The sequence below is a fragment of the Fusarium graminearum genome, chromosome 2, assembly GCF_000240135.3.
Source record: "Fusarium graminearum PH-1 chromosome 2, whole genome shotgun sequence".
Classification (NCBI taxonomy): domain Eukaryota; kingdom Fungi; phylum Ascomycota; class Sordariomycetes; order Hypocreales; family Nectriaceae; genus Fusarium; species Fusarium graminearum.
In genome coordinates, this window is record NC_026475.1 from 7,698,780 (window position 1) to 7,722,106 (window position 23,327).

Consider the following 23,327-nt stretch of genomic DNA (forward strand, 5'->3'; position numbering starts at 1 on the left):
AAGTGAAGGATCAAGGCCAGTGATAGTCAGCGTTAGCACGGTTTAGAAACGGAGGCGTCAGGGATTAGTTCCGAAATATGTGGTCTGTTCCGAAGATTTCGGCCCGGAAACACCGACCAGTCAAGAACACTTCACAGGCTCTCAACACCATATATTGATCAAAATGTTGTCTGTGTCGTCTATTGGCATTCTTTTTTCATGTTTGAGTACCGGAATGCTTAAATTCTATTTCCAGGCAATAATTTGGCTACGAGAAATGTAGATATTCTCGTGCAAACGTCCATTTCGGACCTCGGCCGAACTTCTAATCTCTAGCTTAATGACAATTGAAGGGCGCATCGGAGACGTAGGTGAGTCACAAAAGATATTCTCATAGATATAAAAACAATCTAGTCTATTACTCTGTAAATCTACATTTTTAAAATCATAGCGCAGCTTTTTGAGAACTCTCACGCGTCCAAGCCTGATCGTGCATCGCATCACCAGCATGGCATCATTTAAAGCGAACTGCCAGTCATTATCTTGGACAAGGGGCGAATTCTGGATATCTACAGATCCCGCTCTATTCCCTATAAATCAATTAACGGAAATATTCGATTCGCCCGCGTTCTACTGGGCAAAGTCTTTAACACCGGATGCCTTCCGAGAGGCCCTTGACAACTCACTTTCCTTTGGCGTCTACGAAAAATCTCAATCAGGAACACCATCAGACACTAGACTGGTTGGCATCGCTCGATTGGTTACCGACTTTGTTACCTTCGCATATCTCACAGATGTATGGGTTGATCCAACACTTCAAGGGAAAGGACTGGGAAGCTGGTTGATCCGTTGTGTTCAGGAAGTTTTGGACAAGATGCCGCATTTGCGACGAACAATGCTTCTGACAGGAGATTGGGAGCGGTCTGTACCATTCTACGAGAAACTCATGGATATGAGCTTGGTCGAGCCGAAGAGAGGCGAAGGACTTGCAGTTATGGAAAGCAAAGGAAGAGGACACCCATCATATGGCAAGGCGGGTACTAGCTATACCTGACTGCCATTACGGTTTCACCACACTTATGAGCTAGAGTTACAAGCATGAGTAATATAATCTATTTTATCTTCGGCAATCTAGCAAGTGCAGCTTAGATACCTTTATCGAACGACCGTGCTACCATTTAATACAGAGTACCATCGCTAATCACCAGGATCGGGCTGCACTTTGTGGCGGGTCTCAACTCAGCCGCCAACTCTCGTCCAGACTTCCAGGTTCCTGCTTCCAGCATCTGAAGAAGGCTCAGGTTTACCCCACGAGGCTTGTACTTGTCCTGGAGCATCTGATGCAATTCGTCCAACAAAGCCACAGTCATCGCTCTCCACTCAACGATAACATCCGACGAAGCATCGAACTGGGGTAGCTCCTGGCCCGAGTTCTCCTTTCCAACTTGTAGATCGTCATTTTTGAGCTTGAGGACCCCGAGATCGACATACAGGCCACCGTTGCGGTACTCGGGCAGTCCAGTGCCAAGTTCCATGTTCTCCCATGTGTACCCCAATTGCCTTTCAAAGACAACCGACAGGGAGTAAGCCAGCCACTGGGTAAGTTTGTGGAAAGGCTGGATCTTGCTCTTCTCCTGACTGTCACCCTCCTTGTCCGCAATACTGGCGAGGACTTCAAGAGGCCATGCATCGCCGATTGGTTGTCCATTGAAGACGGTCCTGTTGCCTGGCCAGGAGGGGATGAGAAGGGATTGCAAGCAAGACCAGAGCTGCTCGTATCCCAACGTCTTGGAGTCAGAAGACTTAGTCATGAGATAATCTGGAAAGCATAGGTTAGCATAGAGTATTAAAGGTATGTGCGATTTGAGGTTAACCTACCAACCAGGTTGCCCGGGCGGCCGGACTCTCCAAAGACTTCTGGTTGCTTAAGTAGAGACGAACCAACCGCTTGGAGAAGCTGAACTCGTGATGGAACGCCGACCATGAGGTTGTCAGCTGATACTTGAAAGTGTGTGTTGAAAGCCGATTCATGCAACTGAACCAGTCCGTTTCCTGAATGCGATATTAGCCTGAGGTTGATTGACGACATATTAAAACATACCGTCCACTCTGGTCTTTGCTGAATCGTCCGAGCTGAAGGCACCAGCCTGGAACATGTGAAGCGAGGCTACAGCAATACCCTCACTGCGGACGACTTCTTGACCAGAATCAGACTCCTTGTAGCGCCAGACATCGCCGGCACCGGCATCGAGGAGAACTGAAACAAAGAAAAGATCAATCAGGCGTCTTGTGATTTCAGTCTTGTCGACATCGGATTCGCTGGTCCACTGTTTGATCAGAGAGTCAACACGAGTGACACCTCCAACATCGAAATGCTGCCAGCGACCATGAGGCGGAATTGTGTCGTACTTGTCGGGACCAAAGTCACGCTGAAAGGTTTGATAAGTATGTGTATCTTTGTATAATGGTTTCGATGAATTACTCACATCAATGACCTTTGATACGTAATCAGCAACCTCGCTCATGCGACTCTCGTCATAGTCGAAATGCTTCAGCTCTCCACGCTTCGCAGCCTCAAAGACTTTGTTGGCATGAATTCGAACTGCCCTGAGGGAGAGCAAGTAGTCTCTGTCACTGTCCATGATGAATTGTAGGATGAAAGTTGTTGTTTGTTGTTTGTTGATGTTTGCAGATGTTGTTGGAACTCTAGATATAGATACAGATAAGGCGGCGATAGACGGTGAGAGAAAGGCGGGGTCAATCTTTGGTACGTGTCGTCCAGCTTGTCATGTCATACAGAACTAGCACCAACCCCTCACTGTACAACCAATCAATCTTTTTGTTTATCATTTTCCTGATCCAAGTTAATATTAATAATTGATTGCGTTTTTAGATACGGTTGTTGGCTGTAGCACGCTGTGATTTTCATACAAAAACATCTGTGTGTCGTCCATTGCTGCATGAAACGTGTCATGTCGTCGAGCTGCAATCGACCTTCTGTATGAAGAATAGTATGTAAAAGATAGCTTCCATCTTCGGATTAACCAAGGATCACCATCCATGGGCTGGGCATAAGACGGAATCTGACAGCTCTGATCCGGCAGGTTGTGAGTTTGATATATAGTCTTCAAAAATGCCCTCTCTTTCGTTTTCTTGCCGTGATTGATCTTATGCCCTAAATGCCCCCAATTCTAGGGATTTCACCATGGCAGACATCTCAACTTGCCCTCCCCTAACAAGGGACTCTGTTATCGAGGCACATCGCCTAATTGAGCCTCATGTGCATCTAACTCCAGTCATGACAAGCAGCTACATTAACAAACTTGCTTCAACGCCAAGAGACCCCGCCTCTTTTGCTAATCAAAAAAATCTCCCGCAGCTTGCCAAACCTCAGTTCAGGCTGTGGTTCAAATGCGAGAACTTCCAACGTGCTGGGGCCTTTAAAGCACGTGGAGCTTTCCACGCTATTGAAAGATTAAAGTTGGAGCCTGGATGGGCTGAGAATGGTGGGAAGGAAAAAGGCGTTGCTACACATAGCTCGGGTATCTTCCATTTTAACTGTTGCCTTGAAGGTCAATTTGCTGACATGGAAACTCTAGGTAATCATGCCCAAGCGCTTGCACTAGCTGCCCGAGAAAACGGCATGCCTGCTCATGTCGTGATGCCTTCAATCACTATTCCAAGCAAGGTCGCTGCTACCAAGGGCTACGGGGCAAATGTCATCTTCAGCACTTTGACCGATCGCCTTGCTGTTGCTGAAAACGTTGTAGCAGAAACAGGCGCACGCCTTGTTCCGCCATATGATCACCCCGATATTATTCTAGGGCAGGGCACCATGGGCCTCGAACTGCAGCAACAGGTCAAAGGCCTCAACGGCATCATTACACCCTGCAGTGGTGGCGGAATGTTGTCGGGAGTAGCATTGAGTTGCGAAAACACAGGGATCAAAGTCTTCGGAGCCGAACCTTCGTTTCAAGGCGCGGATGATGCCAAGCGGGGAATGGAACAAGGTGAAAGAATCACCTATGTGGATAGTATGTCCATTGCTGACGGGCTGCGCTCCTACTTGGGCGTTTATCCGTGGAGCATCCTCTACGAGCGAAAACTTGTCCATGGCATGTACAGCGTGTCAGAAGACGAGATCAAGGCGGCCATGAAGTTGATATTGGAGAGAATGAAGTTATTCGTTGAACCAAGTGCCGCTGTACCACTTGCGGTAGTATTGTTCAACGAGGAGTTCCGGTCCATGGTTGAGAAAGAGGCGAAAGGGGATGTTTGGGACTTGGGCATTGTGCTAAGTGGGGGAAATACCACAACAGACGGCATTGCAGATCTCTTTCCGAGCGATGTATACACATAGAGGAATATCAGAAATCTCATGCAATGACGTGATCATAGCGCATTATTAATTTGTTCTAGCATATTACACGCACGTGGTTGCTTTGCCTGTTTTGCCTTCGACAACCCGCTCCCTCAGCTCCAAAGCATACGGGTCCTTATTTCCGGTAAGTGTACCCTTTGTTATCTCGTTAACACTCAATGCTACTCTGTCCCCTCAGTAGAGGATGGAGGTACGCATCGGTGCTAGTAAGCCGATCCTCTGGTAGCCAGGTAAGGGCACCTGACAGGAAGTCGAGAAACCTATCCCTATCTTCCCCGGATAAGTTTGTGTTGAGAGATTCAATCCTACACTCAGGTGGGAGGGGAACGGGACCATGCCAATGACCTGTAAGAATGGAAAGGAATCATAGTTAGCAGGCTAATCTAAAGATTGTACTAGACAGGGGTATTGTCACTTGCCTTTTTTCCAATACTTGCTCGTCTCGTCGCTTCTCCTGAGAAAAATATCCGGCGGTGGCCCAAGAAGTGCCGTCATGGCAGCTAGGTGATGAGCATCATTCAGCTCCTGAGACTGGTCATAAATGCGAAAGAGGCCTTCCTGATGCAGGAGATCCCAAGCCTAGGGTAGTTAGTAGACCGTATTAGAGGTAGACAATGTTAGGTTTTCTCACCAAAAGCCCAACACTCCAGATATCTACAGCATTATCCCAAGTCATATCGAGAATGACTTCAGGAGCGCGATACGGCACTGGCATTGCATTTCCGCGGTACACCTCCCCGATGCGCGCCTGTCCGAGATCGCAAATTGTAAGGTCACCAGCGGCCCCCAACATGTACTGAGAGACGTGGATGACGGTGTCGTCAACGCACTTTCGTGCTGACGGCCGGTGAAACTCATTATCCTCCACTTTGGAGAGAATCGAGTCGTCGGTTAGGGCAATGAGAAGGTTATCCGAGTGAATATCTTGGTCTCATTAGTCAGGCATCATATTGTAGAAGGGGCAAGTCGGCGGCTCACCAGTATGGATAACATTGGCGTCGTGCAGATAGTCCAAACCCAACAATGTTTGATCGAGGGCACCGATGACGAGATCCTTCTGAAATACCTTGTCTTTCTGCAACTCTTGTAGAGTTCTGAGACTCATTCCTAGGGGACGCATGACAAAAACATCATGTTCACCATGGGGGCCATTCAGTTTGAATGTCTGTTGGAATTGTCGTACATGTTTCTTGCCTGCGTGATCAAAATTGACGTCGGACAAATGTTTGGAGACTAGCAATTCTTGGTTGTGCTTGAGGGTACTAATATGAACTTTCAAAACCCAGAATTTGTCGTCTCTGGGATAGTAGTGGTCAGTCGCGGGTTCAAACGACGAAATGGCTCTCACCTAAGATCTCTGGACAACCACACCGTCGAGGTTGTACCATAGTCTAGTTTGGCCACCACCTGGTAGTTTCCTTGGATAACCTGGCCGATGCGCATGGGGTAGTACAGACCCGACTGTAGGTGCATGTACAGCTTCTTCGTCCCCCATCATAACGACCACATCTGTATTTACGAAGAAAACTAATGACTCGCCTGACTAAGAATACCTTTTACTCAAATATCGTAATGTAAGATGAGAGCATGCAAAAGATTGTGATCAGCAACTGTACCTATATCCAAGAGACAACCATGTCCCTTTAGCGCCATCACAGCGATTGTCCATCAGCTTTTGGTGGAGCTGTCAGCCAAACACCTGCCTTTTTGGACTTGAAAGGATTCAAGGCTTATCGATATAGTGAGGGGAAAGATACAACGCCATGAAAGGATTGGCTGACTTCCAAGTATGCTGATTAATGTCGTGATACGGACAAGTTACTATTTATATCCTTTGGTTGCAGCAATTTCCCTCGCAGTTATAAGGCCGAGACTGGATCATTCGAACCGAATTCTGTGCATTCAAAACAAAAAAAGGTCCGATAAAGCCATGTCTTCTGATGCCATAACCTTATTCGATATCCCCACCAAGCCACCCCAGGTTTGTTGGTCGATGAATATCTGGAGAAGTAAGGCTTTTCCAGCCAAACTTTGATACTGGAGTGGATACTTACGCCCGACAGCGCGGTTACTTCTCAACTTCAAGGGACTAAACTACAAAACCGAATGGGTGAGTCCGAGACGTCTTTGACACGTTGGCGATACTAAGAGATGCAGCTTGAGTACCCGCAGATCAAGGAACGATTGAGTCAACAGTGAGTAAATACTAGCAAACCCAATACCAGCAAGTATTGTCAATAACGATATCGCAGTGTTTCGCCAAATGGAGGAGACCCCGAGTTCACCCTCCCAGCCATTCAAATGCCTGACGGTACTTACATAATGGACTCCTACAAGATTGTTGATTACATCGAGGAAAAGTACCCAGAGCCTAGCATGAATCTCAATCATCCTATGCAGCTTCGTCTCAGGGCTTCCATGGTAAAGTTCATGACACAAATGACACCTATATATGTTCCTGGTGTTGCCAAAAATATTCTCGGCGATAAGAGCATTGACTTCTTCCTTACCACGCGACAGGAAGACGTTGGCATGCCACTGTACGAGTACGGTGAGAAAAACTCTCCTGGAGCATTGGACCGAGCAGAGCCTTTCGCTCGTGAAATCACGGAATTGCTCAAGGAGAACAGCTCAGGACCTTACTTTTTAGGTGACACTGTCAGCTATACGGACTTCATTTGGGCTGGTATTCTGCTCTTTTTCCAGTGTCTGGGCGAAAAGGAGTACCAAGAAGTGTTGCAAAAAACAGGAGACGCCGACGCTCACATGAAGTTTCTGGAGGGTCTGGCCGATTGGACCAAGCGCAACGACTGATGTGCTATTGCAGATAGCTGAGTCCAGGCAACATCTTGTTTGTGCTGCATGGCCTTCAAAGGTGAAGTCTCCTGGGTCTTCGCCTCGCTGTACAGAATGCATCAGTCAGGGTTTAGTTTTAGCCGTCCAGAGAATGCAGGCCATGTAGACGCTGTTTAAACGCAACAAATCGAGTGGGCCGGATCTACAGATCTTCGTTATGTTTAAGTTCAATGTCTTCTCCACGCCAAGTGCGTAATGTGTACTTGTCTCAATTCATCGCCACATGCATGCACTTGGGTGTGTCACTTGTGCATTGGCCCCATCGGGACCCAGCCATAACTTCCCCCGAACAGCAAGGTAAAGCACACCCTGGGATATAGTTGAACCACAAAGACGGATTCGTGGTCAATGAAGCCAAGGCCAAGGCGCTTCGCAGTTGCCACCTACCGCCGGTTCTCTACCATTGTTGGAATTACCCGTGCAGTGGCACACGCCCAGTGCATCTACGATATCAAGACGTGGCCGTGATGCTCTCAATTGCATATTCGTCAAGTAAGCATAGTATATGCGTGGGTTCTAAGGCCAGTAATTGTTCTATATTCGGCGATGTACATGGAATTATTGAATCCTTTATAGAATAGCCTGAAATCTCACTCTCAATCTAGCAAATGCCGGCTACCACCTTAATTAGAGCCGCAAATTCTCAAACGTCAAAGAATGCAATATCTGTACATGAAAACTGTGGCGAGCAAAGTGGCAGCTAATTCAATCACATTCTCAAGACTGCGGATCGAGACACTGATTATGCGCTCCGTTGGTGATCGGCCTGTACTCAACTTAAGCGCCTGGATTGGAAGATCATTGGTGCGAAAATACAATCTTCCATGAGCTCCATCCCGATGGCACCGTGATATTTGCAATTGTCGTGCTTTTGTCTCTTCAAAAGTGTCTCGATTAACCTATACCGAGTTTTCACTTACCCTCCGCTATGGAAACGTGGATATTTTTCGTGTTTGTCATGGCACGATAAGAGAGAAATCGGTCCATCGGTCATGTCCACACTAAAATTAAGCAAACTGGAGAATTCCTGAGCCCATGGGGCAGAATCTTGGAACTCGTGGGGATATCGGGCCTTGTTTCCTCGTCCCTTGTCGCAAGCTCAGGACAAGTCTTTATGAGTGGGGAGTAAAAACCCAGGCCAGTGAGTCGGCAAAGCGCCAAGCTCTTGGAAGATATTTGTTCGGCGTATGAGTTGATCAAAAGTTCTGTTGTCTCCATTTAAACGTCCTTGGCTCTGGCTAGGGTTATCAGGCGACCCGCCAAGGTCAGACCAGACCTTCAACCGTCTGACTGTTCCCACGGTGGCGGCTGAATTCCGTTGCACGTGCCGAGATGCAGTGGTAAATATCCCTTTTCTTCGATGAGGCATGTGCCGAAAACTAACGGGTTTCTCGCATCTTTGTTGTCGTGTCTGCGGTTGATGGCGGTAAAGACATGGAAAGATTACCATGAAGAGACAAGAGGCACGAAACCATTGGCGAGGGCTTGGCACTCATTATAAGGTTGTATTTTACCCGCATTTATCCGTATTTAGCCAATTTTACTCTAAGCCAAGACTGGAGAATATCCCGTTGACGGCTGGAGCACGATCGTGGGTGTTTATTCCGCACCATTCGGGTTGTTTGTCTTCCCTCTCTCGTCGCTTTATTGTACCAAAAGGTTAACTTGAAGCATCATAAATTGTCTTGGGAGAAGGCGAATATGAAGGCACAGCACACTGGTGGTTGCTGCAAAAGTTGGCCACTGGCAGAATGCTATCGCAAGGTATGCCCTAAGTACTGCGTCTTTGGGTCAGCTTATCTCAATTGCATGCTGCCACTGCAAGATCAGATCAGGACATCACAAGGATATAGACTATGATCAGTGCGTTGATCAATGGCATGGGGTTCCTGGATGAAACGCCGTGGCGAAATGAGGAACTGGGTAATGACTAAACAAACCCCCTTTTTCGCTCGAGGTTATCCCCAACTCGCTCGGTAGGGCAACCGGAACAGGCTAATAGCGGGAATACTGCCTACAAGGGGTCAATCGGCAGAGCCCCATTATTATCTCCTTCACAACGGAGTCCTCCGTACAATAACAATTAACATCGTTTGTTCAAAAAGGCCAGAATCAGATTCTAGTCTCTGTCTCCCCCAGCTTGTGACTGATCCAGTTTTGAACATCCTTGCACAAGTAACCTTATCCAGCATAAACCCTTGTCCAAAGACTGCGGCCCGGCCTCCATCTTGGCTAAGACTCATGACTACCAAGACTACCAAGACTACCAAGACTTCCAAGACAGCCAAGGTGGAACAAGATCGCCCATTCCGACATTCAAGGGAGTGGGACCCATCAAGCGGACGACTGCCATTTGATCTATCAATCGCGGTTTTTGCCTGCTCGGTTGTATCCTCTCCTCTCCCCATAATCTGGGGTCTGAAGTCCGGTCCGCACGTCCGTCTGTTCTCGACTTACAGGCCTGCCATGCCTTCAACGCGTTTTTTCTATATCTATCCAGGGATGTCCCCCAGACTTCACCCACTCTTTTCTTTACTCTTCATTGCAGCAGCAACCCCAGTTCAATCACTTCTTCTGTATCGTCATCGACTGATCGATTGAGCCAGCATCATGGGTATCAAGGAGATTATGGGCCTTGGGGCCGACGAGAAGACCCAGAGGCTTCGAGATGAAGCCCCCAAGTTCGAAAAGGTCACCTGGTACAGGGACCCAGCTCTGAGGAAGTTGACATTCTACGCCTGCGTTCTCTGCGCTTCTTCTATGGGAACTGGTTGGGATGGGTAAGTGCTCTGCCGAGCCTACGAATAACATCATATGCTGACTTCTGCTCTCTCAGAATGTACATGAACAATGTCCAGAACTTTGACAGCTGGAAGAACTTCTTCGACAAACCAGAGGGCGAGAGACTCGGTCTCCTCATCGCTCTCTACCAAATTGGTTCAGTCGCATCTATCCCTCTTGTCCCCCTCATCACCGATCGATGGGGTCGTCGTCCTTCCATTGCTCTCGGTTTCATCATTATGGCTATTGGCGCCGGTCTCCAAGCTGGTGCTCCTGACTATGCCACCTTCTCTGGTGGTCGCGTTCTTCTCGGTTTTGGTAACTCGTTCGCTCAAATCGCATCTCCCATGCTTCTCGCCGAGCTTTGCCATCCTCAACACCGCGCCCGTTTCACCACAGTTTACAACTGTCTCTGGAACTTGGGTTCTTTCCTTGTTTCTTGGACCTGCTTCGGTACTTCATTCTGGGGTAATAACTGGTCATGGCGATTCCCTGCCATCCTTCAAGGTGCTCCCGGTCTTCTTCAGCTCGTGGTCCTTTTCTGTAAGTAAACCTCTGAACACTAACAAATACCAAGATGCGCTAACATATCTTTCAGGGATCCCCGAGTCTCCTCGCTTCCTTATTGCCAAGGATCGCCATGACGAGGCCCTGGGTATCCTTGCCAAATACCATGCTAACGGCGATGTCAACCACCCCACTGTCCAGTTCGAGTACCGCGAGATTCGCGAGACTATCAAGGCTGAACAGATGGCTGATAACACCTCTTCATATATCGATTTCTTCAAGACCAAGGGAAACCGTTACCGCCTTGTTGTTCTCTTCTCTCTTGGTCTCTTTTCCCAATGGTCTGGAAACGGTGTTGTCTCCAACTACTCATCCATCCTATACGAGCAAGCTGGATTGGAGAGTGAGCAGGATCGTCTCATTATTACTGCCGGAAAGACAATTCTTGACATGATTGTTTCGATTGGATGCGCTTTGTTTGTCGATCGCCTCAACCGTCGTTTCTCTTTCCTGTTTGCCACTGGAGGCATGTTCCTTGTCCTCATCTTCTGGACTCTCACTTGTGGTCTGTACGAGCAACACCAGGCTGCTGGAGCTAACTACGGCATGATCTTCCTTGTCTGGATGCACGGTGTCTTCTACTCTACCTGTTGGTCTGGTCTCCTCATCGGTTACGCCGTTGAGATTCTCCCCTACTCTCTCCGTGCCAAGGGTCTTATGATCCTAAACATCTCTGTCCAGATCGCTCTCCTCCTGAACAACTACCTCAACCCTCTGGCTTTCAAAGCCTGGCAGGCTGGCGATGACCAGATCTTTGGTGGAAACACCTGGAGACTCTACCTCATCTACACCATCTGGGTTTTCGGAGAGGTTACCTTCATCTACTTCATGTATGTCGAGACCCGAGGACCTACTCTTGAGGAGGTTGCCAAGGTCATTGATGGTGACAACGCTGCTGTTGGCCACGTCACCATGGAGAAGGTTGAGAAGGAGGCTCTGAATGAGGAGGTCGACAAAATTTCGTCGGAGGGTCAACAGATCCACGAGGTGGCCCCCACCAAGGTCTAAGCCTGAACGATATTGATTAACGTCTTATTGAAATGTATTCTGGGATTGTCGACACTTAAACTGTTGTTTGACACGCCGATTCTACCTTTTTACTTTATGAAGCTCCTTTAGCGAGTTTAATACTACTTGTACGAATGATTCTTGTCGTCCTGATGATAAACATGTGAACGCAATTGAATGTATCTACAATAAAACATATTTGGACTGATGATTTATGTGTACAGGGAATTTCATTTGGGAATAATCCATGTTGACCAAAAACGATGGTGTTTTCGGGTAAGCTTCCTCCATTTTCGAATGTTCAACAAGATACTACCCAAGCTCATACACGAGAGACAAACCAAAGAAACAAAAAGTGGATTTCAGTATAAGCGCCTGACATGACCTGCATAAGGAAGGGTTCGTATAAGCATTTGGTCGTTTTCGACCAGGCCGGATGGAGCATCAGAGTAACATCCACCGCAAGATATATCAGTTCATCCATATCATTATATCCTATCATATCACGTAGCAAGAACGGATCGACGAGGTAAAGACCGCATGTCTCAAGGCTTTGCGTGCATGAAAGAATCATTCATCGCTCATTGGTGGACGGAAAGACTCAGTGTGACCTGAATGTGTGTCATTTCCCCTCATTGGTGGCCAAACAAGGCATGATGATAAGGCCTTTTGAAACGCAGTTTATCACAAGGCACAAAGTTGCATTAAATGTGCCTTGCACTGCATTTCTTGTGCCACTCTAGTTATTTCTTAATCACACATATTATAGATTCGTATATAAACCCTGTTTCGATAATGGAGAGAACTCTGTATAACCCCACCCTCTACATTGTCTATGTATAACACTTCTTCTCGAAACTATATTGTATCTGCCAGAAACTGCCACCATGAAGTATTTGTTGTGGGCCATGCTCTTGAGCGCGGTATTTGCTCAAGCCGAGTCTTCATACTTGACTCGAATGGCAGACACGATGATCGCCAAGGGTGTTTCGCCTGATCGTGGATACCAAGACGCAGTCCTGTACTTGGGATTTGAAAAAGCCTATGAGCTTTCTGGGGACGACAAATACCTCGATTGGTACATTGGGCAAATTGCTGGTCCGGTGGTACTTGAGGACGGCACCATCAAGGGTCTGAACACATCCAAGTACATCCTTGATGAGTATCGAATGGGACACAACTATCTCTATCTGTACAAAGAGACTGGACATGAGAAGTACAAGATTGCGGCCAACACTATCAGAAGAATGCTTGACAAATATCCACGCACACCATTGGGTGGCTTTTGGTAAGATATTGCTTACAGCTATATCCGTCTCCCCACGTCTAAATGTTGTAGGCACCAGCAATTCTTCCGAAATCAGATGTGGCTAGACGGGATTTACATGGCAGACACGTTTTATGCCAAGTGGACAAGTCTATACGACCGCGACAACGACACAGCCTGGAATGACATTCTACTTCAGTATGAGCTTATTCACGAGCATACCGGTAATGAGACCACGGGTCTTCATGTCCACGGCTGGGTTGACGGCACAGCTTCTTGGGCTGATCCAAAAACAGGCCGGGCACCAAATGTCTGGGGTCGTGCCCTTGGCTGGTACTTCATGTCCCTTGTCGAGGTCTTGCAGTTCTTCCCGACTAGCCATGATGGCTATGGTCAGCTTCATGGATATCTTGAATCTGTCGCTCTCGGACTCAAAGAGTCACGAGACCCGGCTTCTGGCAGTTGGTGGCAGGTAATGAACGAGCCTTATCCCGGACGCAAAGGCAACTTTATCGAGAGCAGTGGTTCATCTATGTTTACGTGGGGCCTGTTAAAGGCTATTGACCTAGGGTATTTGGACCGCAGTGAATATCTTGATACGGCAAGAGACGCATTCACAAGCATTGTCTCCAATTTCATCGAAGCAGACGAAGACGGTCCCATTATTCTCAACAGTACTGTTGCTGAGTGCGGACTGCTAAGTTCGAACGTGACTTTTGAAGTAAGTGCAGTGCTGATAACAAGAAACCACACTGACGAAAGCCAGTACTATGTGGGCCAGCCGACTCTTGATAACGGGCAGAACGGCGTGGGGCCTTTCATGCTTGCAGCTTATGAATGGGAGTCATGGGCCAAGGATGCAGAGGCAGAAGTCAGATGCTTGTGAAAGGGATAATACATACCGATCAGGTGTATTGAGAGAGGACGATTACTTCAGCCTTATTCCAGGTTCCGTGTTCCTATGCCATCCATTCGTTCCTAGGTATTAAACTTTACGCATTGTAGCGAGGTACCAGGGTACACAGTATCTATTCCTCCAGTCTGTCACTACCTGCTAACCTGGGTACTGTACTAAGTCTACTACCCCATACCCCGCATTCAGATAGTTTAGTATAATTAGCGCATGGGCAAGATGGCTACGCTTGAATCGCTGTTGCATTGTCTCACACACTTGTATGGTTGTAGCTAGACTCGTGGCGCGAACTGAATTCTAGAATAAATAGTGTACATAAACGTGTCAGGCACTTTCAAAAGAAGCATGCCTTTCCGAGGTGTGCACCCAAGCACTGTCTCCGCCAGTAATACTCCATCGATCTGATATTCCCCATGCCCCCCTTAGTATAGAGACAGGTAAGTGCCGAGACGCTTCCACCAAGGGCGACTGTAATATTGGTCCAAGAACTCAATTTCATCCTGTCGAAGCTCATTCCGGCCAGTTTGAAGATCTGCTGTCTTTGCAGATTGCCATTTGGTACGCATAATCACCTTGTATCCTAGTGTGAATACCACGATCAACAACATACCAATGATGTTCTGGAAGAAGTTGTAGGCTGTAAAACCGCCGCCACCCTGTTCATATCGCATTAGTTGATTGTCAAGTAGTTCAATATTGTGGTTCTTACGATGGGATGGACAGCCATGTACAGCAGGCACACGAGTAACATGACGCATACCATCATCAAATAAGCAGGTGACGAAGGCCAGGCGAATGATCTCCAGGCATATCTCCCGCTGAATATCTCATCACCTTGTGCCTTTAATGCGCGGTGGAAGAAAAAGCTCGTAAAGGCGATAATGGCCCAGTTGGAGAAGAATGAGGCGCTTGTAATCGAGACGAACCAGTTGAGGGCTTCGGTCCCACCAGCTTTCTTCTGTCAGATATGTGCAAACTAGAAATGGGGGGATTACTCACCGTTAAGACTCATGTAGCTCATGACTACTGCGACAACAGCTGTCAAGGCAAGCGCCCAACGAGGTCGACCACGCTCGTCGCATTCGGCAAATTTTCCTGGGATCAATCCCTGCAAAGCCATGGTTCTGAGGATACGGGATGGGAGGTATATCGACTCCAACGCGATCGCGACGATACCAATAATGATACAAGCGTTGATCAGATCAGGAATTACCTTGATACCTTTGGCAGCGATGACGAAGGGCGATGCAGCAGAACCTGATGCGCCCAAGAGATCAGGGTTATCAGAGCTAATCAGAAGGCCAATAAGTACGACACAAGTCATATACATGACTCCAACTCGAATAGGGACCAAAGTGGACGCATGACCCATAGAGTATCGAGGAGATGCGGCCTCTCCTACCATGACACCAACAAAGACTTGGTCTCCGACGGCCCAAATCGCCAGCAAGGCACAGCTAGCGAAACCCTAGCATTGTCAGTACTTTTGTCTTCGTTTCATAGTTTCTTGACCCTTACCCCGAAGCCGTTTTGGAAAGCTAGTCCATTGTGCCACGAAGCGCCCCATTCGTGTGAACGCTCTGGTCCGGCACCTGCAAACAGCACAATAGAGAATATGACCACAAAGACGAACAAGGCGACTTTCACTAAAGAGCCAAAACATTGAAGCCAAGCAAACGCTTTATTCGGTAGGAGGAAGACGACGAGGGAAATGGCTAAGAAGATGGTGACTACATGATGTCAGTCAAGAATTCTCGCACATTGATCTGGGGTACGTACGTAGTGCACCGTGAGGTACCGAGCCCTGAGCCCAATAGTTGACAAGGACCACAAAGAACTCGGCTTCGGCAGCGAAAACGGCGGTCCAACCTGAAATTGGTTAGTTAGTGTTAACCTGTCAAGCTCGGGGATTGAAGACTCACCAAGCCATTCAGCAAAACCAGCTCCAAACGCCAAAGCTGGATCTACCCATCTGGCAGCATAGTCGATATAGTTGCCGGAAACTGGGAAAGCAATCGTCATTTCACCCAGTGTTTGTAGGTTGGCCCAAACACCACTGCAGACGATCAAGTATGCGATGAACATGGTGCCCGGTCCTCCATTTGCAAGGGCTTTTCCGGTAGCGATGAAGAGTCCACTTCCGACACTGGAGCCTAGGGAGATGATCTAGATGTTGTCAGGGATTTTTGTTGTCAACAGTGACCAAGATTATCTCACGTGGATCTCTCTCGGGGTAAGAGTACGATGAAGGTCATTGCTGATAGGGACGGTCTCGGCAGCTTGGAACGAGTCTCGCGAGGCACCGGAACCAGCGTGTTTTTCTTCATCTGAAGTCATGTGTCCATGAGGTCTGGACACATCTGATTTAGACATGACGTAAGATGGAAGAGCTGTGTAATGGCTCAATGTGTATTGGTGAATAGAACGAAGACGCTGATGTCTCCCAGGATCGACGAACGTTAAGTGGGGGACGAATGCGCTCTTATATGCGCATCCCAACTAATCTCCCCTTCTTGCCATCACTCCAGGCTATCAGCCATCTAAGTTCTGGCAAAAGATAAGAGCTATTCAGCAATCTACCTAGCGTACTGCCAATGTTTGAACTACCCCGCAAAGTCCGGGGAAGAGGCCGGAAGCAGGCTCCCATGATGCTGGGTTAAACAAGGTCCAGTTAATTGTGTCCACAATAGCTGCTTAATTGATAAGTATTCCTTATGGATTCGACCAGGAGACCCGGCTGATTGGGAACCTGACTCGAGTCAGATTGGCTAGTCTCAGAGTTTAGCTCGAGGATAAAGGTTGCATTCTTAGCCTTGGCAATCTCCATTGAAAATGCAGGCTACGCCTATGCTTGCCCTTTTCGATCATGTGAAATACGGGTCGATAACGTATCTTCAGGGTCGGTTATTAGATTTAAGGGCGAGGTGATAATGATGTTCCAAGGGAATTGATTGCACTTGATAGCGTTATCGTTCCTTACAGCTTATCTAAAAGCCGCAAACATATATCGAAACCAGGTCGCCATGTGGAACCACAATGGTACTGATGAAGCCTTGAATGTTACATACCTTTATGCAAAAGGTTTCACGGCCGAGGGTTTACAAAACAACGTGGTAGGTATTGCTCAGCCCCCAATATTGGATTGCCGAGCCAGACGTCGAGGAAAGTGACTGCCAAAATAGCTGCATAGCTCTTTGAGACAACAGCGGCACTACTGAATCTTAGCAGCAGACTTCTGATATGTCTTGAGACTTCATTGACCAATTATTCCTTGGTTGATATCATTATCTTGACAACTTCTTGATGCGAGAGTTTGATTGTTAAATCAACGCCATCCCGGCTGTTCCGCTAACCGCAATTGCGCGTCAGCCTTGAAAACAGAAAGAGATCCCGATTCAAAAAGGGCAAGAGAAACCATATGCGTTACCCCATATCGATATCCTTTCCGCAGATCAACGGTCTGGACCTGGTAATGTCACCACCACGACGAGTAACGACATCGATAACTATCGGTATTGGGCTTCACCAAATGGGCTCGATCATTGTAGTATGACATGTGAGAGAAACACCTTGAGTGAAATACTACTTATGACGATAAGAGTAAGAAACAAGTATCTGGATGTTTTGCAAACATTCCGAAATTGTTCGGCGTTTCATTTTGACGGATCTCAAGATTAGTAGCATCAGGGGTAATAATGACCATGGTCCTCAGACTCTACAATTGAACAACAGATGAGCAAAGCGTTATAAGTAGTAACGGGCCCGATACAAACTTTCAGCATGGGAGACAATCGAGTGGGTGGTATTCTTGTTCTTCAGCAGATTGAGCTCCATGAAGTACGCGTTGTCGTTCCCAATACCAGTCAAGTCTTCCATCGACGCAGTGCGACGAACTAAAGCCGCCATTAGATTGCTATCTTCTTAAGAGTCGCAGCCATAAACGGGCGGCTTCACCGTCAGGACGAGTCGTGTTGTGCGTAGCAGTGGTTGACAAGTCAAACGAATGCAACTTTGATTCCGAGGATGCTTGATCGGCACTAGAGAGATCTCGTAAAGTCCGGGGTCTGGTTTTTTATCTGTCAAGAGAAGCCACATTGTCTCGAGGACCAGCCAGACGGGGCATCTATGAGGTTGGTCAAAGAGACTGCATACATACGAGGTCATGTCTATGGAACCTTGGTGATATTTTAGGACAGTTGATAATTTCCTCTTCTACGACATAGAATACATTTTCATTATGTAGAGAATCACTTATATATATTGATTTCCGCTACTGAGAAATGGGTCCTGAACCAGCATGCTATAGATATTGCGGGTGCAAGCCAGAGTAGATAAGACAACGCAAATTGATCTACGTACTAACGATACTTAGGCAGTAGATTTCGTCACATATGAAATAGTAGTTCACTAAATTTTTAATTGTACAGGCTAGATAGGGTGTCGAAGTGAGTATCGGCCAGCTTGAAATATGTGTTTTACCTTCGTCCCGTGATCTGAATCTTTTTTTTCTTCGTAAAGTAGTGACGAAGTGGCTTGTTTCCATAAGTCATAAAGAGCCAAATGGATTAGGTTGAGTACATGTACATTTCTAGTACACTTGAAGTATCCCTTTTCAAACTATAAATAAAAATAAGAAAATAATCTCAAGTAGCTTAATAGCTATTACAACATAATAGGTAGTTCCTATTGTTCAATTGTAACAAGGCTCATTAATAGAAAGGTTCACACTGCTATAGGGTATCTGACCTTAAACATGTCGCCAAATCGTTGACGTATTGCCGAAGTGCCCTGTAGCCTGGCCACCAACACATGGAATTGCTTGACCTGTGATCCAGTAACGGACCCGCCGGGCAGGTACGATTGGTTATCATCAGGATCAAATGTACAGGCCGCAGGGGTCTCGAATGTTAGTGCATTACAAGATCCAGCTAGGGAGCCGTATACACATATATATTAGGCCATCTTTCTATGTTGACAGAAGTGCTAATCCCAGCTGGGCTGCTGACTGTATACAAAAGTCAGGTGGCAAGGTGGCAAAGTGAGGTCTCGCGCTAACATCTAAAACCCCTGCGGCTGTACTCTACTCACGACACGAAATCATCTAGGGCACCACGGCTTAGATTGGCTGGTCTGATACGGTTTGCCCCAGTTCTTTTGAGACATGTCCCGTCAATTGGCTTCGTGTCCTTATTAGTGGCGGCTCGAGTCAGCGCTAGGAAAACCTACAGGGGCTAGCATTGCCCGAGTATCATCCTTGTACCATTGTAACACAGCACAAGTAGCCCCTTAGCTCCAATCAGGGGGCCAATCCTCTCTATGGTTTTCACAGCGTTCACTGTAATGACTGAAGTTGTGATCCCTTATTGGTCTTTTATAGATATGTCTAAAGCCTAGAAATGCGACATTTGTCCCGTCTGTTGACTGTGACTGTAGCTGGACGGTAGAAACACAAGACGAAAAAGCAAATCTAGAAAGACCGGGCCAGTAATTTGCACTAGACCCTGTATGTACCAAACTCGGTGATAAAATCGGATTAACCAGGTCGCCTTGGTTAGCGGCCTTTTCGGGTCTGGTCAACCTCAGCAATGTCTGGTCAACCTCTGTTTTCAGGCCGAAACTTGTCAACTCTCAATCAGCAATCGCATCATTATCGTCGTCGCATACTGACTCGAGTACTGAATAGTCGTCCAGTTGCTGTCGCTAGGGTCAAATACGTGCAGGCGCGTCATCTGCAAGCACCCAGCCGCTTAGCAGCGCATTTCCTAGCATGCTGACGCGGTAACGCGCGTCAGACATAATGGCCGATCAGGGTACACTTCGCCAATTCCAAGAGATCAAATCAGTCGTCGCTCATTATGATGCGACTTTCGCAAATATCACATCGCCACAGGTAGTTTATCAGGAGGAAGAGGCAAGGCTGCGCCGTCAAATCCACGATGAAGCAGTACGTTTACGGACAGCGCAGTCAGATGATGAGACTGCTATGCGCGAAGATGTCATTATCGAACTGGGTGGTCAGATGGCAGACCTGAAACGCCATTACACAGCCAACAGAGATAAGTATGCCAGAGAACATGAGGCCCGACTCAAACAGACACTGGATATGCTTCGAGGCCGTTTGGGACAGCTTTTGGGACTTAACAGCACAACTCAAATTCAGACCACCAATGGCCAAGAAGCCCGCGACCAAGGACCACCGGACCAGGACCAGAATCAGACCCCTCTAGCTCAGGAAAATGAAGCAGCTGGAGGTGAACCCGCCCAAGCCTCATCTCAAGCATCGCAAAATGCCGAGACTAGAACAACGGCGAATAAATCTGTCAGGAGAGACGCCCCTAACAATAAAAATACCGAGGCGACGTCAGGGCCAGAAGGTGTCATCGACGAAGACCCAACGTTTAACGACCAAGACGATGATCACGTAGACAACAACGACAAGAATGATGCAAGTAATCATGAGACGGATGACAATGCAGCCAACGGCGATGAGAGCGCAGATATCGAAATGGGCGATGCAGAGCCTATAGAAACTGAGCCGATCAGACAAAGGGAACAGCTTGATGTTAGGATGTCAATCGACATTACTCCTGTCAGTCGAAATTTGCGAACTGTTCCCTTATCACCAGCCTCGACTTGCGATGATAGCACCACAGTACGTCGAGGCAGTCAACATCTGCATCAATCACAAGGACCTACAAATGCGACTTCAAAGAATATCCCTCCGCCTACTCCCAGAGAAACCAGGTCTAAGAAACGAAAAGCGTTGACTCCAGCATCTACGACGCAAAAACGCCACAGGACTGACCCAGCGGGCTCGACAGAGTCGCCGCTAGAGTCTGCAGCAGAACAGTCACGCCAATCCGCAACGAGAACATCTCGTAGAACCACAAGGGAACGTTCAAACAAATCATCACAGCATGCATCAGAGCCCCCAGCAAAAGTCCTACCACGACGCAGCAATAGGCACACCGAAGAGTCGGCAGGCTCTAGTAAATTCGAGGGCATCGTAGATCCCAAGCCTGGAAACGTTTATGCCACGTACTGGAAGAAGACAAAAGAATGGCTTGCTGTTGTCCTACTTCCAATGGGCGACTTTTCGACCGTCGGTATTCCAGGGTCCATTGTATCGTGCGATCTGGTAGATTCACTACCCCCTTGCTACCGCAAGACATCAAAGAAGGGGCCTTACGTATGGGCCAAAGGTTATAGGAATGGAGAGGAGCATGAAAAGGAGCGTATGTTTCCTGTCATGTTTTTTGACGGCCGCCCTTTTCCTGCCAAGAGTGCTATTATGTGGATTGAAGCCAGAGAGTTGCGTGCCTTTGACCTCAAGCGGGAGCCTAAGCTTGTTCCTCACACCAAAGCAATTCGGGGATACCTCAAATCAAGGGACTGGTCTGAGGACGAGGAAGACACAGACGAAGAATCCGAGGAAGATCCCGAAGGAGACCCTGAAGGAGACACAGAAAACGACGCGGAAGGAAACACAGAGGGAAACGCAGAGGGAAACGCAGAAGGAGACACAGGAAATGATACGGAACAAAACGTAAACCAAGACGTAGAAAACAATGCGGAAGATGAACAAACCAGAGTCGACTCGCAATTGCAGGAAGACTCAGGATCTGAACCTCAACAGACGGATCCCGAGGAGCCTCGTGAGATACAGCCCCCGGAGGAAGACACTGGAATCCTCGAGCAAGCAACAGAGGAAGAGGAACATCCAAATAGTAAAGATGCCCAGGACTCCTGAATTCGTGTTCATTGCTAACTATCTCAGTGGAACCACAGAGTCCTCAAGCACAAACAAATCAAAGCAATGTAGACCAAGATCCATCCGCTCGTGAATCGGTTGATCCCCCGTTACCAAATCGCCGGGAAACATCGAATACAGTAACTCAAATACGTGGGCCTCGACCCGAGTCTCAGTTAGAGGAACCTGCTTCACAAGGCGATGGTGACCTATATCAGTCCACAATTCAACAAGAACCACAACCACAACCTCAAGATCAAACACAGTCGACATCTTTAACTTCAGACCCATCGCAGTATCAGACGAATCATCAATCCCGAGGGGGCGCTTCATCGTCGTACTGGGGAACGGTAACCGCCGTCGAACCACCAAACGCCGACGCCGGTAGGTCTGGCCCTGCTACGACAGAGCATAATCGTGCTACGATATATGAAGTCGAGCCGAGGGGCACAGCAAGAGGTTCTGATCTAGACTATATCGAAAGGCGAAATGATTTTGTGCAAACAAACTTCAGATCGCATCTGCCTGTCTTCCAAGCTCCTTCAGTACAAAACTCGCAATCGGCCGTGTCTGGCCCGCATGTGGCTGCCAACACACAAGGACAGTCGATAGCACCTCGGCACAGTAGTCAAGCTACTTTCACTTCACAGTCGCAATCTGGTCAACCCAATTCCGGCCAAGACTGGAATCAACGTCAACATGCATCCCTCGCCCCTGCGCAAACAGTTTCTTCCAACTATCCCTCGCAAGCTGCTCATCGAGTCGACAATGGACAGTTGCAAAACGTTCAAACTCAGAAAACGAGACCCCCTCAAAAGAACGGCAATGGGCTTCGGAACGACAGCAATACACAATTGTCTCAGAACCCATTTCATTACCAACCCATGCTACTTCACACCAACCCACAGCCTTACAACTGCTCGCGATCGACGGACACGCATGGTAGTCACGTAAGACAACTTTCATTAACGTTGAACTCTGGCAACTGGGTCGCAGCGGAAGCGACACCCCCTCAGCAGCCACCACATAGGCATGCGCCTCTGTCAACTCGGAACCACGCACCCCATGCTGTGCCGGTGTCACAGCAATTTGTCCGTCCTCGACCCGAGGAAGGACGACCTCGACCAGACGCCTCAACAGCACATCAGCCGCCGTACCCATTACAGCCTGAAGAAACGAGACTGGTCTCCGCTAATCCATATTCTTGGCCGCAAGCAGTGCGTCAACATCAAATTATCGATCAACCGACGACACATACAAGCGACCAAGTGTCCCAAGTACAGAGACCATCTTATCCACACATCCAACCAGCGCCGCTCAACACTACCCCAACCTCCCACTCACACGAAATGCCCCCTTCAATTGACGACTACTCTGGGGAGACTGGCGACTTGGCTGATGTACCTGCTGCAGTCAAGAGAGAAGTCAATACACATGATGTGCTACGAGAAACGAATGCGCTTGATGAAGAAGTATATGCGCAAAGGGGTCATCTCCCCCCTGGCCACCCATGCTTTCATGTTTCCGTCAACATCACTGGAGAAGCCTCTCCCCACAGTCAAACGAATAATGACAATTATTTCCCCAATTGTCTCAGACGATACCTACAAAATCTGATGTCAACGAACGAACTGTCACCAGGCCAGTCAGGCTTTGGCTTTGAGACATCCGATGGCAAAGGTTACTGGTGTCCATTTTGTGATGATTGTCAAAGAGAAGGAGGTTTTCGGTCCTACCTACATGGGCCGGAGCCTTACACGAGTTTAATGCATTTCAAGCAACATTTAATAACGCATTGGATGAGAGATGCCGACCCTTCAAGAGG

At 47.8% G+C, this 23,327-nt stretch overlaps 10 protein-coding genes across 10 annotated transcripts; 6 read left to right on the forward strand and 4 right to left on the reverse strand.

Moving 5' to 3' along the window:
- Positions 1-487: 487 nt before the first annotated feature.
- FGSG_03149 (uncharacterized protein) lies at positions 488-1,033 on the forward strand (the record flags this gene model as incomplete). The annotated part of the gene is made up of 1 exon (XM_011324315.1): positions 488-1,033. One exon carries the CDS (start codon positions 488-490, stop codon positions 1,031-1,033), a length of 546 nt encoding a protein of 181 aa, XP_011322617.1.
- Positions 1,034-1,157: 124 nt separating this feature from the next.
- FGSG_03148 (uncharacterized protein) lies at positions 1,158-2,621 on the reverse strand (the record flags this gene model as incomplete). The annotated part of the gene is made up of 4 exons (XM_011324316.1): positions 1,158-1,798; positions 1,858-2,031; positions 2,081-2,408; positions 2,466-2,621. 4 exons carry the CDS (start codon positions 2,619-2,621, stop codon positions 1,158-1,160), a joined length of 1,299 nt encoding a protein of 432 aa, XP_011322618.1.
- A 563-nt stretch (positions 2,622-3,184) lies between these two features.
- On the forward strand, positions 3,185-4,339 carry FGSG_03147 (uncharacterized protein; the record flags this gene model as incomplete). The annotated part of the gene is made up of 2 exons (XM_011324317.1): positions 3,185-3,521; positions 3,579-4,339. 2 exons carry the CDS (start codon positions 3,185-3,187, stop codon positions 4,337-4,339), a joined length of 1,098 nt encoding a protein of 365 aa, XP_011322619.1.
- Positions 4,340-4,671: 332 nt separating this feature from the next.
- On the reverse strand, positions 4,672-5,803 carry FGSG_03146 (uncharacterized protein; the record flags this gene model as incomplete). Its single annotated transcript, XM_011324318.1, has 5 exons — positions 4,672-4,705; positions 4,794-4,939; positions 4,992-5,284; positions 5,339-5,658; positions 5,709-5,803. The coding sequence occupies 5 exons, from the start codon at positions 5,801-5,803 to the stop codon at positions 4,672-4,674; spliced, it is 888 nt and encodes a 295-aa protein (XP_011322620.1).
- Positions 5,804-6,290: 487 nt separating this feature from the next.
- FGSG_03145 (uncharacterized protein) lies at positions 6,291-7,174 on the forward strand (the record flags this gene model as incomplete). The annotated part of the gene is made up of 4 exons (XM_011324319.1): positions 6,291-6,369; positions 6,424-6,470; positions 6,518-6,555; positions 6,613-7,174. The coding sequence occupies 4 exons, from the start codon at positions 6,291-6,293 to the stop codon at positions 7,172-7,174; spliced, it is 726 nt and encodes a 241-aa protein (XP_011322621.1).
- Positions 7,175-9,826: 2,652 nt separating this feature from the next.
- FGSG_03144 (uncharacterized protein) lies at positions 9,827-11,572 on the forward strand (the record flags this gene model as incomplete). Its single annotated transcript, XM_011324320.1, has 3 exons — positions 9,827-9,996; positions 10,053-10,540; positions 10,596-11,572. 3 exons carry the CDS (start codon positions 9,827-9,829, stop codon positions 11,570-11,572), a joined length of 1,635 nt encoding a protein of 544 aa, XP_011322622.1.
- An 887-nt stretch (positions 11,573-12,459) lies between these two features.
- On the forward strand, positions 12,460-13,725 carry FGSG_03143 (uncharacterized protein; the record flags this gene model as incomplete). Its single annotated transcript, XM_011324321.1, has 3 exons — positions 12,460-12,860; positions 12,912-13,560; positions 13,606-13,725. The coding sequence occupies 3 exons, from the start codon at positions 12,460-12,462 to the stop codon at positions 13,723-13,725; spliced, it is 1,170 nt and encodes a 389-aa protein (XP_011322623.1).
- Positions 13,726-14,174: 449 nt separating this feature from the next.
- On the reverse strand, positions 14,175-16,125 carry FGSG_03142 (uncharacterized protein; the record flags this gene model as incomplete). The annotated part of the gene is made up of 8 exons (XM_011324322.1): positions 14,175-14,332; positions 14,363-14,408; positions 14,513-14,703; positions 14,752-15,220; positions 15,271-15,482; positions 15,532-15,621; positions 15,675-15,918; positions 15,970-16,125. The coding sequence occupies 8 exons, from the start codon at positions 16,123-16,125 to the stop codon at positions 14,175-14,177; spliced, it is 1,566 nt and encodes a 521-aa protein (XP_011322624.1).
- A 2,055-nt stretch (positions 16,126-18,180) lies between these two features.
- Positions 18,181-18,853, reverse strand: FGSG_12500 (uncharacterized protein; the record flags this gene model as incomplete). Its single annotated transcript, XM_011324323.1, has 3 exons — positions 18,181-18,369; positions 18,499-18,680; positions 18,841-18,853. The coding sequence occupies 3 exons, from the start codon at positions 18,851-18,853 to the stop codon at positions 18,181-18,183; spliced, it is 384 nt and encodes a 127-aa protein (XP_011322625.1).
- Positions 18,854-20,836: 1,983 nt separating this feature from the next.
- FGSG_03141 (uncharacterized protein) lies at positions 20,837-21,502 on the forward strand (the record flags this gene model as incomplete). The annotated part of the gene is made up of 2 exons (XM_011324324.1): positions 20,837-20,880; positions 20,962-21,502. The coding sequence occupies 2 exons, from the start codon at positions 20,837-20,839 to the stop codon at positions 21,500-21,502; spliced, it is 585 nt and encodes a 194-aa protein (XP_011322626.1).
- Between the last annotated feature and the right edge of the window lie 1,825 nt (positions 21,503-23,327).